This window comes from Acomys russatus, chromosome 1, assembly GCF_903995435.1.
Source record: "Acomys russatus chromosome 1, mAcoRus1.1, whole genome shotgun sequence".
In the NCBI taxonomy this organism is placed as follows: domain Eukaryota; kingdom Metazoa; phylum Chordata; class Mammalia; order Rodentia; family Muridae; genus Acomys; species Acomys russatus.
In genome coordinates, this window is record NC_067137.1 from 91,303,060 (window position 1) to 91,321,436 (window position 18,377).

The 18,377-nt window shown below is 43.3% G+C and overlaps 1 protein-coding gene across 1 annotated transcript; it reads right to left on the bottom strand.

Moving 5' to 3' along the window:
• Positions 1-1,926: 1,926 nt before the first annotated feature.
• On the bottom strand, positions 1,927-4,243 carry LOC127196428 (disintegrin and metalloproteinase domain-containing protein 20-like). Its single transcript, XM_051154104.1, has one exon. The coding sequence runs from the start codon at positions 4,241-4,243 to the stop codon at positions 1,991-1,993; it is 2,253 nt and encodes a 750-aa protein (XP_051010061.1). The 3' UTR covers positions 1,927-1,990.
• Positions 4,244-18,377: the final 14,134 nt, after the last annotated feature.

An 18,377-nucleotide genomic window follows, 5' to 3' on the forward strand; every position in this document is an offset into this window, starting at 1 on the left:
ACACATCTTGTAGGGATGGTAAAATTTGGGTCAAAGTGTTTGTGGGTAGACTGGCACTCCCCTACCTCTATGTAGAGTCCTGTGTGGTTGGAGTCAGGCTCCATGTCTACCCCTAGTGTAGATGTCTCAGCTAGAATCATCCCCACATCCTCCTAGGAGCCTGCCCTGTCTTGGGTCTCTAGCCTGTCTCAGAGATGCCCCAGGCCATGGATTCTCTTCTCTGCAAACCCTCTGTCCTTCCCTCCTCTCCCACATCTGATCCTGGCCCTCATTTCCCTAAGCACTCCTTTTCCTATTCTGTTCCCTCTCTTTGAGCACTTTCCCTGTCCATTCCCCGTCTCAGTGAAACTCAAGCATCCTCCCTTGAACCCTTCTCATTACTTAGTTTCTTTGGGTCTCTGAATTGTAGTATGGTTATCCTGTACTCTATGGCTAATACCTGCCAATAAGTGAATACATACTATGCATATCTTTCTGGGTCTGAGTTACTTCACTCGGGATGATCTTTTTTAGTTCCATCCAATTGCCTGCAAATTTCATGCTGTCCTTGTTTTTAAAAGTGGAGTAGTATTCCATTGTGTAAATGTATTACATTTCCTTCTGGACTGGGAATGGTGTGCACTGAGAACCAGGTGGGCCTCTCTGCTGTTAAGTTCACTGGTAAGACAGGGAAGGCTGGGAACTGTGGTCATTGGGGACTCACCTAGGGGTCCCTGGGGCCCACTGGCCTCTGGAAATGCAGGTAGGGGTGACTCTAGAAGACTGAGAGTGCAGGGCCCCTGTGTAGCTCACTGATGCTGTGTTTCCCCAGTGGCCTGGTGAAAGCAGAGGGCTGGTGCCTGCAAATCTCACCTGGCTGCCAAGAGCCTCCAGGCCAGGGATGGGGCACTGGACCCGGAAGAGGGTACACAGGGGGACAGTGTCATACAGAGTATTAACTAATTCTAAAGTAAGCTTCATCTAGCATCTGTGTTTTCAGGTTTGAGTCTGAAGCAGGTAACGAGGAACAAAGTTTGTGTACTTAGAGTGTCCTTAATAGATTATGGTTCTCAAACTTTTCTGAGATCTGCTAAATATAGCACTTAAAATGTTTGGGTTTTCTACGACTCCTTACAGTAACCTTTTAGGTTTCCAAGAAGATGAGGGGGCTCCCGAAGACAAATCCACCTGCATTGTGTAACACCGACCACTGGAAGTAGTTTTACTAGGACGGTAATAGGTAGGTTGCAGAAAAAGAACACAGGTGAAGACAGAATAAGCTAGAATGAAAAGGAGCCAGAAGACTAGGAAAGATTGCTAGAGTTAGTCTGAGGCCACGCAGAGCAATTCAGGGTCCGAGAGAAGCCAGATTGAATAAGTCAGCTGGGAGAGGACTTACTCTGTTTGAGCCAGAATAGCTGAGTTGAACCAGCCAACAGAGAGCTCAGAACAGGAAAGGGTGAGCTTACTAAACTGAGTCTCAGAGGCTGAAAATATTCCAGGCCTAGGTTAGATTGTATGGAGACCAGAAGCTTCCAGGACTAGGCCTAGGTTAGCAGAAGGAGGCAGTAAGCCTCTGAGACAACAATTGAAAGAGGCAAGTAAAAGTTCCTTTTACACCTGAGATTGGTTTCCAACACCCATGCTGTGTGACCCACAACCACCTGTAACTCCAGCTCCAGGAGAAAGAATCCCACTGTGATCTCACAAACAGCTGCACTCACATTTACAAATACATACACACACACACACACACACACACACACACACACACACACACACACACACACACAGAATTGGGGAGGAGACTGTGGTCAACTTTAAGAAATCATTATAGAAAGCAAATCTTAACCCAGAGACACAGTGCTAATTCCACACTGATTTTATTTCAAGATGAAATCCTCAGGGTTGTGAATTGTTACATGCTTATCAGGGGGAATCGTTGACAATTTCTTGTAGTAATTGCTGTGGACTTTGTTTCTTGTGTAGCTCCAATTAGTATGGAAGGAAATCAGTTTGCAGGAGGATTTTCTCTCACTTGTTTGGTCTCTATAACTATGGCTGCTCTTATAATTCCACCAAAAAGAAGTGAAGCCAAGATGAGAACCATACGAGTAAATAAAACAAGTAAGATCCTGTTTACACTCACATGTATTTCGGGTTGAAACCTTTTCTCAGTGGAAGGTGGAGGACCACTGTTCACACTACCGCCCGCTCCTGTTTGTTCACACGTTGGTGGTTCCCAACCTTGCACACAGTGACAATTGCCATGGTTGTTACACACCCCTCTGAAGTTACATTTGCTAATGTTGCATGCATAATTCAAGGTCTGATGAAAAACACATGATTGTGCTTTACAGTATTTCCCAGGGCCACAAGTTGCACCATCCACTACAAGCCCATAAGATGGAATATTTGCCCCATGGTGTACATCATACCCAAAGCACTGGTGCTCCTTAACATCGCGTACCTTTATGTGATGAAATGTAGAGTGCTCACCTCCGCCAGGGATACGAGTGACACCATCACAGTGTAGGAGTCCACAAAAGATATCGTCATCTTGACATTTGATAGGCTTGCTTCCTGAAAGCAGTATTTTAAGCCCACAGTTTCCAAATCGGTCACCTTGGCGATTTAATACTTCATAGCATGTTTGTGAAGCATCCTTTACTTTGTATCCAAAAAGAGCTTGACACTGCAAATTACGGTCGCTGCAGTTCCCTGACATGCAGACTGCTAGTGATGAGCAAGGAGTTCCATCCATGATATAACTATTTTCTGGGCAGTGATTTGCTGTTCCGCTACAGTATTCTGGCAGATCGCAAATGCCTTGTTTGTCTCTGCATCTCACTCCAGCTTCTGCATAGTTACAATTGATACAGCAACCTCCTACATCGCAAGTACTGCCCTGAGTAAATGTGCAAGCAGTTGTGCAGCACATGTTGTGGGTGCAGTTTTTAAAGGAGCCACAGTCACATTCCTCGTTCGAATCCACCACTAGATTTCCACAACGGGAAACTTCGTATTTAAAATTGTGATATGGCTGAGGAATCGAGCTCAGGCAACTATCCCAGCCATGGATCCTAGTATGTATCTCAATGAAGGAACAATTGCTCCACATATCCAGAAGAGAAGGATGTTCATTCATGACACAACTGCTTCTTCTGAAACAGACACAGCCAGGTGTATCATGCGTTATACTCAAAGAGTGACCTATTGCGTGAGACATCAAACTTGCAGCCAGAAAGAAATGGCGGTGTTGCAGACATACATATACTACTGAGTTGACACTGTGGCACAAAGACCCCTGATTGGATAGATAATCTGCATTTGCAACTTTATTTCCTGTAAAAATAACTGAAACGGAGCTTGGTATCTCTGTATGAAATCTGGATTTCCACATGCCAAAATTTTGTAGATACCCTGGACCATCATTGAACCACCTGCTTAGGTCGTGTGAGTCACTATGTTCCCATATACACACCGCAGTTACATAGACACCCAAGCCAGTTAGTTTATAAATGCTATCTGATATGCTGTTTATTATCAGTACCAACTCGAGTGAGTAAGTAAAATTGTTGGCGAGTTGGTGTAATGAATGAGTCACCGTGTAGTGCACTCTCAGATTTTTCGTATGGACACGCCACAAATACGTTGGGGCTGCTCTAGGGCTTCCAGCAAATTTCATCTCTTCTGGGGGTTCTCTAACCTCTACCACATCCTCATTTCTACACTTTTTAGACTCACGTGACCTTTCGTCCACCGCAATCAGAGAAATTACATGCTCAAACTTCGAAGAAGTTGCCAACGGCTTGATTTCATAAGTGGAATCATCTACCTGCACCATGCCACTCAGACCTCCTTTGCAGGTGTCTAGTGTAGCTAGGGACCCAGGGACCCCTTCCAGGTAGCTGTAGAAGTAACAATCCCGAGGAATAAAGGGGTGATCCTCCTGCTCAGCTCCTTGGTCATTAGTAGTGTATATAGGAACATTTTCAGGAATCATGTTCCTCTTGAGTTTCATGTGGATCACGTGTCTTTGTCCCCTAAAGCGCATGCTATAAGCGACCTGGTCTGGCATATTGTTTCCACCCATTCTCTGGGGAACCTTCCTTGGAATCACAACTTCAGAGGTCATGAAGCGCCATTTTGGTGGGCCACGGGAACAGCAGACAGGTGACAGCAGTACCCACAGCACAGACAACCAGAGAGCACCTCCTAGGAGGGCCTCAGTCCAGGTGGATGACCTAAGGAACGGAGCCATGGACCAAAGCAAATGTAGCCCCCTAGGAGGCAGATGGGATTAAGATATCAAAGTTTAAACTGGGGCATGAGGAGAGCAGAGTGAGGCAATAGGCTTACAACCTCAAGGAACTAAAAAGAGAGACTATTACATAACAATGCGGTGCTCATCCAAGCATTGTGTGCTCAGTGACCTGAAGAGCCTATGGTAGAAGCCCCAGGAAGAGCAAAAAGTGGGAGGTACTTGATGAAATACGTATGTATTTGTATTAAAACATATTCAAATGTAAAAATATGAGTGAGAAAAAGAACTTTTGGGTTTTAGGACAGGATGAACATTTAATTATGTCAAGAAACAAACATTAGTAAGATGGTAGATGCTCCTTTATTAGGGATCTTGTGGGAAGAATTATTGTTTACAGAAATAGCTTTTATTTGGGCATTTTTTGGGTCTTACTGGCCTTTTGCTTATATATTTCCTGAATTTGTGGTGTTATGATGCGTGCGTGCGTGCGTGCGTGCGTGTGTGTGTGTGCCTGTGCATTTCCTCTGGGGCTTTTTTTCTCTGTTTTTGTTTGTTTGGTTTGGTTTTTTGAGACAAGCTTTTTCTGTGTGTAGCCCTGGCTGTCCTGAACTCACTTTATAGACCAGGCTGGCCTTGAACTCACAGGGATCTTCCTGCCTCTGCCTCCTGAGCACTGGGATTACAGGCGTGCACCACCACAAAGGAAAAATACAGGCTTTTCCTTTGTATTTTTAAGTTCTTATTTGTTTGCCTATTCTTTTCCAAGAGAGAAGGGGCACAGAGGTAGGTGGGAGGAGATGTGGGGAGGATCTGGAGAAAACTGGAGAAAGGAAAACCATGGCGTACACTGTATAAATTTTTTTTCAATAAAAATTTAAAATAAGTAAACCAACTAGAAGTGATATAGTCCATAGATGTCATGAAAAGGAAACTTCAGGTTGCAAAACATAGTTTCTTATCAAATTCAAGTGAGTGATACCAATCTTCAAAAAGCTACAAATATACTCTTACCTAACAATCATAGCACCATTGTTTCTAAGCTTATTCTAAATCCTCAAAATAGAGCCATCCCTAAATCAGTGATAGCTAAACGTTTCCATTGAATAATTCTCTTCATTAACATCAACCAATTTCTAACATCTGCAGTGGTGTGTGTGGATCTTACAGAGAACATGACTGGGGAGGGAAGCAGACCAAAGATTGTTCTCTATAAGTGATTTTATTTGAAAGGCGCCGTATAACAATGCAGACCAATGGATGGGATTAGTGCAGCAAACAGCAATTTCCTGATGTGTGGTGTAATGGGGCATGGAGGGACATGTCTGGAGTGATGGGCAATAAGAGTCAAGTATTCCTACATGGTGACCTCCAAGAAAATGCCATCTTTTAAGTGTTTGTATCCGAGTGCATGCTTGGTACACTTCAAATGAGTGTCTAATGAAGTGTCTTAGTTTAGCTTTTTTACATCATTCACACATCATTAACATCTCAGAAGACACCTTCCTTTCCTTTTAAATACCATTTTAGCCCTGGATTACATGTATATAGGTTCAACTCATTACAGAAAATTACTGACTTAGCTTTCCTCCTTCGTCTCTCTTTTTACTCTACTTAGTTGGAGTCTGTCTTAGTTAGGGTTTCTATTACTGTGATAAAACACCATGAAGAAAATCAACTTAGGGAGGAAATGGTTTATCTCAGCTTACAACTCTCAGGTTACATTCTATCATGGAGGGAGTTTGGGCAGGAACTCAAGCAGGACAAGAACTTGGAGGCAGGGACTTATGCAGAGGCCATGGAGGAGTGCTGCTTACTGACTTGCACTCCACTGCTTGCTCAGCTTTCCTTCTTATAGCATGCAGGACCAACGTCTCAGAGGTGGTATCATCTAGCGAGCTGGGCCCTCTCATATCAATTAATCAAAAACAGGCCAACCTTAGAAGTGCATTTTCTGAACTGAGGTTCCCTTTTCCAAAATGACTCTAGCTTGTGTCAAGTTGACACGAAACTAGCCAGCATAATTAAACACTTGTCAACTTAACACAAAGATACCTCACTATTCAACTAGAGCTTTTTCTTTCTCATTTGTCTCTGAGATAGCATATCAATATTAATATTTCAATATGAACTATTAAATAACTTGAAGAGTCCCACTCATTAAAAAGTTTAAAATATTCAAAGTCTCTTTCGAAATTGAATCCTCCATGCTGTTCTTGTTCTCCAGTGCTACCTTCATACCAACGCCAGACGAAGACACAGAGGAGGAGGAAGATGAGCCAGAGGAAGAAGAGGAAGAGGAGGGGTACTATTTTAGATCAATCTCCTTGACTAACATAGATGCAAAAATTGTCAATAAAATACTTGAAATTGAATTTAATGTTTCATTAAAAGGATTATTCATCATTGCTGGGCATGGTGGCATACACCTTTAGTCCCAGAACTCAGATGTTCAAGGCTAGTCTGGTCTACAAAGAGAGCTCCAGGAAAGCCAGGGCTGTTACATAGAGAAGCCCTGTCTCAAAGGAAAAAATATTATTCATCATGATAACTTTAGTTTCATTCCAGTGATACAGGTTTGGTTTGGCGCATATAAACCAATAAATGTACTTTACACATAAGTAGACTCAAAAGGAGAAATTACATGATCATCTCATTAAGTGCAGAAAGGCTGTTGATAAAATCTATAATTCTTTCCCGATAAAGGCATGGAGAGGCAAGAATCAGATAATGCATCCAGGCTGAATACAATAAACCTGTAACTCACACCACACTAAGTAGAGAAAAACTCAATGTTTCCAGGATAACCAGGAGCAAGACAAAGGTGTCTACTCTCTTCACTTCAGCTCAATAGCTTCAACTCTTACCTAGAACAATAAGAAAAGAGAAAGAAATAAAAGAAATACAAATAATAAAAGTGAGAGTGTTCTTCCTTGATATGATTCTATACACAGGAGGCCTTAAAGATAAAAGAACTCTTAGAACTGGTAAATACTTCTGGCAGAGTCTGATGACTCAAAGCGAACACACAAAAATCAGTAGATTTTTCTATATTCCAATGGCAAACATAATCAGGTATATATTCTTTCATGTAGATACATACAAAATAAATAATAAATAAATAGATAAATATGGAGGCATACCTCTATAATGGAAATATTAAGAAAATAAAATACAAATTGAGGAAGATATTAAAGATTCCCATGTTCAAGGGTTGGAAGAACCAATATTGTAAAATTGACTATCCTACTGTCTTACTTAGTTTTATGACAACTTGGCACAAGCTAGAGTCAGTAAGTAAAGAAACCTCAATTGGGAAAATGTCTCCACTAAATTGCCTGAAGCTCCTGCTTCCTGGTTCTTGTCCTGTTTGAGATCATTCCTCAACTTTCCCCTTTTCTCTCCAAATTGTTTTTGGTCATGATGTTTTATCATAGCAATAGAAATAAAACTAAGACATCTACCAAAAGCACTGGATCCCCTGGAGCTAGAGTTACAAATAATTTAGAGCTACCTGACATGGGTGCTGAGAACTAAAACTCGGGTCCTCCATAAGAGCAGTACCAGCTTTTAGCACTGAGCCATCTCTCTAGCTTTGAGGATGGATTCAATCTGTTTTCTTATATCTCCTCATCCATGCTTTGAGAGTCTAGTTTTCTTTCTGCATGCATATGCGTGTGTGTGTGTGAAAATGTTCATATCCATATGTGTGCTAACGCCCATGGAAGCCAGCAGTTGATAACACATCTTTCTCTCTCTCTCTCTCTCTCTCTCTCTCTCTCTCTCTCTCTCTCTCTCTCTCTCTCTCTCTCTCTCTCTCTCTCTCTCTCTCTCTCCAGCTAGCTCTTGAAGCAGTCTCTCACTGAACCTGGAGCTCAGCAATCTGGCAGGACTGGCTGGCCAGTGATCTTCTATCTGATGTCACCACATCAATGTTGGGATTATAGACAGACCCCAGCACTTCTGGACTTTAGAATGAGTATTGGGAATCTGACCCCAGTCCTAGGCTTGTGTGACAAGCGTTCTACCAACTGAGCTATCTCTACAGCCCATATTTTCCTATGCTTTCTCCTTTAATCAGTGACCATTTACTACTGCATGTAGTATGTCAACATGTACAGTTACGTTTTAAAAGGTTTCAGTACTGATAATAAGACATGCTGACAATCTTCTAGGTACTCAGTAGCCAGATGTCATCTTTTATATGAAACAGATTTTTTGTTTTGTTTTGTTCTTAATATAAGCTCTAGTGCTGTAGCTCAGGCTAATCTAGAACTCACTATGCAGACCAGGCTGGTATTCAATCTGCAGTGACCCTCCTCTCTCTACCTTACAGTGCTGAGATTATAAGTGTGAGTCACCAGCTTGAAACATCTTTCTTTAAAACATGAACTTTTACTAACAGTAGAGAATGGTAAAGGATAGAGAACAGGACACTGTAGGATACCACACCGTGGGACTGTTCTTTAATTAATTAATCTGTCTTTTCACTTTACATCCCAATCATAGTCCCCTCCCTCTTCTCCCAATCTCACTCTCCCTCCCTCTTCCCCCTAACTACCCTACCCTATCCCTTAGAAAAGGGGTGCCCCTCCACTAACCCACCGAGCACATCAACTCACATCAGGGCTGGGAGCATCCTCTTCCTTGGGGGCCACAGGGGAAGCGATCAAAAAGGACACAAAAAAAGTCCTTGTCAGAGACAATCCCTACCTCCCTTTACTAGGAGACCCACATGAAGACCAAGATGCTCATTGGGTACATGGGAAGTTGTTTTTTTCTTAATTGCCTATTGTTAAAAATCTCCACATACATGCTATTAATAGCTGAGTATAGACTCACTATTAATGTTTTTATATTCAGAGGTTTTGTCCTCAAGCCCATATAGCAATAAGAATAATGCAAGAATGAGGTGAATAGACAATAGCCAATTGTCTTAGAATCCCTGGGAACATTTGAACCCAAGTACACAGAGAGATGACCATGAAGAAGTATAGAAGATGGTGAGGAGCAAGGCACCAACAATATGAACCTCTGGGATACATCTGACCACATGGGGTAAGGCCAGGCCTTGAAATGGCTTGCTGCTTTCACTTCCCTTAACCTTTATATTCTGAAGACTGGAGAGGAGCCATAAAGCAGGTGTTTTATTTTGAACAGTGTTAGCCTACTGCTTTTGCCTATCACCAAATCCCTGAGTGGAGTGCAATACAAGGATTCAACTCCTGCCTCTGCCCACTGCTGTCTGTGGGTTACAGGTAGGATGACTCTGCTATTTTGGTGACAACATTAGTAAAATGTCACAGTAGGAAACTTCAAGATCCACCGTATCCCCAATATTAACACCAAGAATGAACCCAAACTCCATAAGAGTTCTGGGGAGCAAAATTCAAACAAACCAATATCCATATTCAAAAGGCGGTAGCTCTTCTATTAACAGTAGGTGGAGATTAACACAGAGGCCCACAAGTGGCCACAGGGAAGAGACCAAGAGACCACTCAGACCTAAGTGGGACATCATATCCCCTCCACCCACAAAAGGAGGGCAGAAACACTAAGAACCAGAGGCAATGGCTGATCACAGGGAAATGTGGTGGGAGCCATGTTACATATCTTGAGGAAAAATACTCAAGTCTTCTGTGAGTGATCTCCTTGAGGCAAGGCCCTTGGAGCTTTTCTTCTACCTGGTGAGATCCAGTGGGAATAATATCCAGAATGACTATGTCAATCCTTGAGAGATGGAGCCGTGATCCCTGTTTGTGATCCCCGCTTGTTTATTAAAGGTTAAGTAAAGACATGATTGGCCAAGACCTTTATAATAAAGTTTTTAGTAGATGGTCTTTAAATATTAATAAAAGATTTGAGGAAGAAAAAGGGCTTTATATTCTTGATTTGTCTTGAATTGACGTATTGTATAGGTGAAAAACCTACTAGTTTATATCCCCTGATTGAATCCTATTCTCAAGTCTTTGTTTTGGTCATTCTCATGAGCCTTAGGTTTGTGTTTTCTTGGGCATCACTCAAGTGTTTGCTTTCCTTAAGCTCTTTGTCAATTTTGTTGAAATATTTCTTTGTGTTTTTCTCTAAACTCTTCAGAGTCTTTGAGGAAGAAACTCTTATTCATTGGTTGAGGTACAAATTAATAAACCCAATGTGAAAATAAATGTGGAGATATTTTTAAAATTATAACTAGTACCGTATGGCCTTGCTATTTCACTCCTAGGCACATGCCCAGAAAACTAGATAATCCACCACAGAGCTTGTGTGCACCTCCCATGTTTATTGTGCTTTATTTACTATAGCAAGGAAATGAAAGCAATTTTGTTGTCTATCAACTGAGGAATGAAAAAATGAAAACCTGGCACACATATAAAATGGACAGTTATTCAGCTCTAAAGAAAAATAAAATCCTATTTTCAGGAAAATGAGTATACTCAGAATGTGTAATATCATGCAAGGTCACATAGTCTCAGAAAGAAACCTCCTTCATATGCAAATTCTAGCCTAACATACGTGTTTGTGACTGTGTATGTGAGAGAGAGGTGGAGGGGAGTACTCTAGCACACACACACAAAAATTTGCCTTTGGGTACAATGGAGCAGGCACAAAATAGAGAAGCGGTAAAGAGGTGATGAGGAAAGACAGAACACAGGTAATGGACACTTGAGTCATAAAAGAGGTTATAAACCTAAGTGTTTTAACTCTGTTGTGGGTTTTCCTGTGGGGTTTTTTGTGGTAGATAAATGCATGAAAGTATATTGGATAATGAAAGTGTAACATCCAATGTGATGCTCCATAGCTTCAGAATAGCTGTTCTAACTGTACAGAAGTTCATTGAGATGTTTAGCCTTTGGATCTGGATAGTTTTATTGTGTTATGGTTTTTATTTGTACATTCTTTATAATAAAGTTTGCATCATTTTTTAAAAAATAGTTGACCAGTGAGGCTCGGATGAAATACGTGTGCTTCCATTTGGTAGATGTTTGCCTTTCTAGAAGTTGTAGAGATTTAGACTAAATAGCAAGTGGAAATGAACAAACTAAAATCTATATCCCATAGCACCCTGGGTAAGAGAGAGTGTGTCATGTGTTTTTAAATATTGCTATGGCTTGTGTATACCATTTCCCCACCACCCTGTAAAGACGCGTGCACTGAAGGCTTTGTTCACAGCTGGCAGGTCTAACCAGTAAAAGCTATTTAGATTCAAAGGTGCTGATCTAACCAATGGATTAATTCATGGATGGATTTATACTCTGGTAACATTATTGGAAGGTGATAGGAATTTTCAGAGGTGGGACCTAGGAGGAAGAAGCGGGCACTGGAGGCTTGTCTAACTTGCTCCAAGTCCCTCTTTGCCTTACTCTATGCTTACTGGCTGTGATGATGTGAACGGCTCCTCTATCGCATGCTGCCGCCTCCACGGCCTTTTGTTTCACCATGAACTCATTGGAATGGAGCCAGCTGACAGACAATGGACAAAAGCCTCTGAAATCATGAGCCTAAATAAACCTTTATTTTTCATTGTATATTATTTCTCTGAAATAGTCATTGCAGTGTCAAAAAGCTAATTAAGACAAGTGGTTTTGGATGTAGTTTAAATATATTGGTATAAGCATTAATTTTTTAATAACTGTCAAAAACAGGAGTACGACTCATGAATAAAGACCTTATAAAAGAGCTGTGGACAGGCACTGGGGTTGAGCAACCATCAACCTTCTACACATGTACAAACTGTGTGTTCTCAAGTCCAAAAGAAACTGGAAATGCCTCTTGGTTTCAGATAAATGATAACACTTTTAGTTATATAAAGTTTTGACTAGTGGATGATCATTCATTTTGCAAATTCTCTCTCATTGGGAATTATCTATGGCCATTTCCTCATATCACAGATTCTAAGTATTACAGGATGCATACAAACTTAAATAATAGAATATTTTCAGAAACATGCCTAAACTTTGAATTCAGTAAGAACTCAAATTTTAGTTCCATTACTATCTATCCATGATCTCGGACATACTATTTTACTTCTAAGAGCTGAGCCTCATTTTTCAAAAAGAGAATGATAATATTAATCTTCCAAACCTCCAGCCCATTTAAATAAAGGATCCAATGTCCTTCACACAGAGTAAACATTTTGTGTCACTTGAGTCTACAGAAAGCACGTGGAATATTCAAATTGGGGTATTTAATTTTTTTCTTACAAATGAATTATTTCCAAGAGTGAACAAGACTTGGGGAAAAAAAACAAATCTAGGAAAAAATTCCAGGTAAACAAATTTAGTATTCAAGAGTGACTCTTACATCATTGTTGTCTTGTCAATTGGGGAACACCCTACATGCCTAGGTGTAGGGAACTGGTTGCATAATTCGACCGCACATCGTTAAGTAACTGAAAATTACTACAGAGGTAAATGCATCAAGAAAACTTGTAGTAACTCAGGCACAAGGCAAAAAGAACAGATTTCAAGATATCATGGTCCATAGACTCTATTTTATTAAAATTACAGACATAACTTTTCTAGTCTATCTACACTCTGGGATAATTGCTGTTGGGATCTTATAATAGCTGTCAGTTCTTTCTATTTCTTCAATCCTTAAAGAAAGACTTGATTTTCCTTTTTCAACCTGACTCAAATTATCCAGATCAAGTAGTGGGTGTTGTGGCTTTACGGACCCCTCTCCAGTGTGTTTGAGACAGACCTGTATTGGAAACTACTAATTCTTGGGATGAGGTTCAAGGCAGTCATGGCAAGAGTGTGGCTGCTTGCCTATGTGAGTTTAGCGAGCAAGGCCTTACCGAGTGAAACGTGTGCTGGAGAAGCCACTGGTATTTTCTTTTTCATTACATGCAGGATATATAGATCAGAGTGACCAAAGCCTGCAGGAAGATATGAAACAGGAATATCCTTTATGGGGAGAGATCCAAGATGGTGGCGCCAATCACACACCACTTCTGATCAGCAGGACGACCGGGGCTGCACAGCAACCTAAAGACCAAACTGAGAACTACAAAACACCAGTGTTGCTGATCCCCAGGTGAGATGGATCCACACTGTGTGGAGCACAGGTAGGTCTGACCCCTTGCCACCTAGCTAACCTACAGAAAAAGCCTCGGGGACGACCCACATTAGCCGCCATCTTAAGAAAAGCCTGTGAGACATCTGTGCAGCTTTGGGGCCTCATTTCCCGTCTGCTGCTTACTGGATCTGGGACAACCGGCAGACAGGCAGAGCTGAGTCTTGGCACCGGACACAATACACATTAGCTGCCGATGTAGGAAAGAGTGTGGGACAAGAAACATACAGGCAGAACAGAGTCCAACTGCCGGCCACACTTCACATGTGAGCAGCTCCGGGCCCTGATCTGTCTCCACCCACCTGAAACATAGTGCTCTGAAAGCTAGGACACAGAGAAGCTAGGATGAGCAGAGACCTGCTCCACATTAGTAGCCACCCTGTGAGCAGCTTCGGGCTTTGATCTCTCTCTGCCCACCTGCAGCTTATTGGCCTGGCCCATCTAGGTCACAGAGCAGACAGAATAGAGACCTGCGGGCGGGGAGGGGGGGAGTCACACTCCACACTAGCTGCCATTCCGTGAGCAGCTTTGGGCTCTGATCTCTCTCCGCTGGCCAGTGGCTTACTGGCCTAGCCCAACTAGGACACAGAGCATTTAAGCAGAGCCCTGTCATCTTGAGAAGGCCCGTGGAGCACCCCAGCAGCTTTAAGCTCTGGTCCCCCTCAGCCCCCTAGCTGCTTACCAGCTCAGCCTCCATCTGGGATACAGAGCAGATAGGCAGAACTGAGCCTTGCATGGGCTACAACTCACATTTGTTGACATCTCAAGAAGGCCTGTGGAACAACTGAGCAGCTTTAGGCTTGAATCTCTTGCAGCCCCTCAGCTGCTTACTGGCCAAGCCCATCTGGAACACAGAGCTGATAGGCAGAGCCCTGACATCTCGAAAAGGACTGAAGGGCACTTGAGCAGCTTTGGGCTTGGAGATCTATCATCCCACTCCTCTCCTGCCTGACCCAACTTGGATACAGACAGGGAACCCAGCTGAGCTGAGTTGGGTGCAGACTCTGTCCACCATGCTGAGGAGGCCTCTGGGGAGCCCTAGCAAACAACCTTCAGCTGGGAGCTGTCTTTACTTGCTCCCAACCTGCCTGGCCCATGTGGGACACAGACAGGAACGTCATTGAAGAAACCTCTAGGCCTGATAACACCAGACAACCAGATGCCTAGAGAACAGCGCAAGAAGACTAACAACAAAACTCAGAATCACGAGGAGGATCCAAGATGGCGGCGAGCAGTGTGGACCATGTTTGGAGGCTCCAGTGAACAATTCAGGGAATTGCACAGATTTCTGAGCCAGGAACACCAAGGTCCCCACACCACGGCAGCAGGAGTGCTCCACGGTTTGGAGGGACCAGGGTGCGCAGGACCTGTGTGCCCCTGCACACAGGAGGAGCACGGATTTTCTTGGATCTGAGCAGCAGAGGCAGCAGCAACAGCGGCAGCACCAGTGGCACCAGCGTCAGCAGTGGCAGTGGCTGAGGTTTGCAGCTCTGAGCCTTCCGGTGGAGGTGATTAGTGTGGTGGCCAGTGGGAGTTGCTGCAGGAGAGGGGACTCCGGACAGGATTTGGGTCACGTGGTGCCTTGTGATCCAAACTGGACTCGGCGAACAGTTCAGCCCCAGAGTCCCAGGTTCAGTTCAGTGCGTAGTGCCATGGAGACACTGTCTCAGCACAGCAAGCAATTCTGCCCTAGGCACTAACTCAACTCAGCCACAGCTCCCCTGCTGTGACGCAGGCTGGGTGGAGCACTCAATTCCACCCTAGGCACCAGCTCAGCGCAGCCTCAGTTGTCCAGCTGTGACGCAGACTGGGCGGAGCACTCAGCTCCACCAGAGGCACTAGCTCACATCAAGGAGCAGTTCTGCCCAAGACACTAGCACAGCTCAGTGGGCAGTTCTGGGGCGCTAACACAGGCTGAGGTCAGCATGCAGATTCAGCCCAGAGGCCCTAGCTGGACTTGCCGGGCAGATTAAGCCCAGAGACTCTAGTTGAGCTGTGTGCACAGGCTTGGTGACTCCAAGACTCTGGCTGGACTATCCACACAGTATAGCCCCGGAGTCCCAGGCTGAATTCAGCGTGCAGTGTGAGTCCAGAGTCCCTGGCTGAGCCCGGTGCACAATTCTGCCCCAGAGACTCGGGTGGAGCTCGGCCTACAGATTGGGGCCTGAGACCCTAACTGTGCTTGGCAGACATATTGGGCCCAGAGATTCTAGCGGAGCTTTTGGCACAGTCCCGGCTCTAAGACTCTGGTTGGACACAGTGTGCAGTTTGAGTACAGAATTCCTGGCTGAGCTTGGCGGACAGTTCAGGCCCTGAGTCAATAACTGACCACAGCACACACTTTGGGCCAAAAGCCCCTAGCTGAGTGTGGGGCGCAGTCCCAGCCCCCAAAAATTCTGGCTGGACCCTGTGTGCATTTTGTGCCCAGAATTCCTAGCTGAGCTCGGCAGACAGTTCAGGCCCTGAGAATCTAGCTGAGCTCAGCGCGTGGTTCGGGCCGAGGGTCCCTGGCTGGACTTGGCAGGGAACCCAGAAGGCTGTAGATACCTTGGCCTGACCCAACGCTCATTCAGAGAACCAGAATGATTGCAGGACCCACAGCACAGGGGAGCTGAGGATCACTGGCTGTGAGGGACCAAAACGACAGGGCTAACCTCCTGCCATCCACACCAGTGAAGTATCAGAGCTTCCAGCCTACAGAAATCGTGAGAAAATAAGTGAATCTATCATCAGACTCCCTCCATCCAACTCTGGAAGCTACCCAACAAAAACAAAGACACCAAGATGTCTAAAGGACAGTGTAAAAGCATACGCAAAAAACCCCCAAAACAACATGGTGTCTTCAGTTTCCAGCTATCCCAAAGAAAACAAACCAGAGAACTCAAATACAATGGAAATACAAGAAAATGACCTCAAATCTTTAGTAATGAGGATATTAATGGAGGAAACAAATAAAATTCGTAATCAAAGGCAGGAGGACGCAGCCAAACAGGTGAGAGACATAAAAGAAGCACATAGAGTGGAACTGGAAAAATTTCAGGAAAATGCAAACAACCAGATGAAAGAAATCAAAATATCAGTTCAAGATCTGAAGACGAAAATGGATTCAATGATAAACACACAGACAGAAGAAAAACGAGAAAGTGAGACCTCAGAGAAGAAGGCGAGCAACACAGAGATGAGCTTTTCTAACAGATTCCAAGAGATGGAAGAACGAATCTCAGGACTAGAAGATAAAATCACAGATCTTGAAGCAACCATTAAGGAAAATGCATAATCTGTAAAACTCCTGACACAAAACATCCAAGAAATTAAGGACACCATGAAAGGAAGAAATCTGAGGATAATAGGCATTGAAGAAAGAGAAGATATCAGTCTCCAAGGCCCAGAAACTATTCTCAATAAAATCATAAAGGAAAAATTCCCCAATCTAAAGAAAGAGATGCCTATAAACATGCAAGAGGCCTACAGAGCACCAAATAGAATTGACCAGAAAAGAAAAACCGCCCATCACATAATAATCAAAACACAAAACATACAGAACAAATAAAAAATATTAAAAGCTGCAAGGGGAACAAAACTCAAATCCAAGTGGATTAAAGACCTCAACATAAAACCAGAGACACTAAGTCACTTAGAGGAAAAAGTGGGGAAGAGCCTGGAACATATTGGCACAGGAGACAACTTCCTGAACAGAACACCAACGGCCCAGGCCTTAATGTCAACAATTAATAAATGGGACCTCATGAGGCTGAGAAGCTTCTGCAAGGCAGGAGACACGGTCAAGAGAACAAAGCGACAGCCTACAGACTAGGAAAAATCTTCACCAACCCTACATCTGACAAAGGTCTAATATCCAAAATATAAAAAGAAATCAAGAAATTAAACACCACCAAACCAAACCAACCCTACATCTGACAAAGGCCTAATATCCAAAATATATAAAGAACTCAAGAAATTAAACACCACCAAACCGAATAACCCAATTGAGAAATGGGGCTTGGAACTAAACAGAGAATTCTCAACAGAGGAATATCAAATGGCTGAGAAACACTTAAAGAAATGCTCAACCTCCTTAGTCATCAGGGAAATGCAAATCAAAACAACTCTGAGATTCCATCTTACACCCATCAGAATGGCTAAGATCAAAAATTCAAGTGACACCACATGCTGGCGAGGATGTGGGGAGAGAGGAACACTCCTTCATTGCTGGTGGGAATGCAAACTAGTACAGCCACTTTGGAAATCTATCTGGTGCTATCTCAGAAAACTTGGAATAGGGCTTCCTCAAGACCCAGTTATTCCACTCCTTGGAATATACCCAGAAGATGCTCCAGCACACAACAAGAAAATTTGCTCAACCATGTTCATAGCAGCCTTATTCATAATAGCCAGAACATGGAAACAGCCTAAGTGTTCCTCAGTAGAAGAGTGGATAAAGAAACTGTGGTACATATACACTATGGAATACTACTCAGCTATTAAAAACAAGGAATTCCCAAAATTTGTGGATAAATGGATTGAGCTAGAAATGATCATAATGAGTGAGTTAACCCAGAAGCAGAAAGACTTAAATGGTATATACTCACTTATATCTGCATGCTAGCCCAAGAGCATGTCCCACGAAAGCCTTCACTTACCAGGAAACTGGGACAGAGGGGAGGACATCCTAATGGGACTCTAGATGAGAGAAGCATGGGAGAATGGCAAAGTAGAAGGATCCAGAGGGTCCTAGAAACCTACAAGTAGAACATTATGATAGGCAGATTTGGGCCCAGGGGTCCCACTCAAACTAAGGCACCAGCCAAGGACAATACAGGCGGTAAACTTTAAACCCGTACCCTGATCTAGCCAATGGTCAGGACATTCTCCACAGTTGAGTGGAGAGTGGGGTATGACTTTTACATGAACTCTGGTGCCTCATATTTGACCATGTCCCCTGGAGGGGGAGACCTAGTGGCACTCAGAGTAAGGATAGCAAGTTACCAAGAAGAGACTTGATACCCTATGAGCATATACAGGGGGAGGAAATCCACATACAAGAAATACGCCTCAGTAA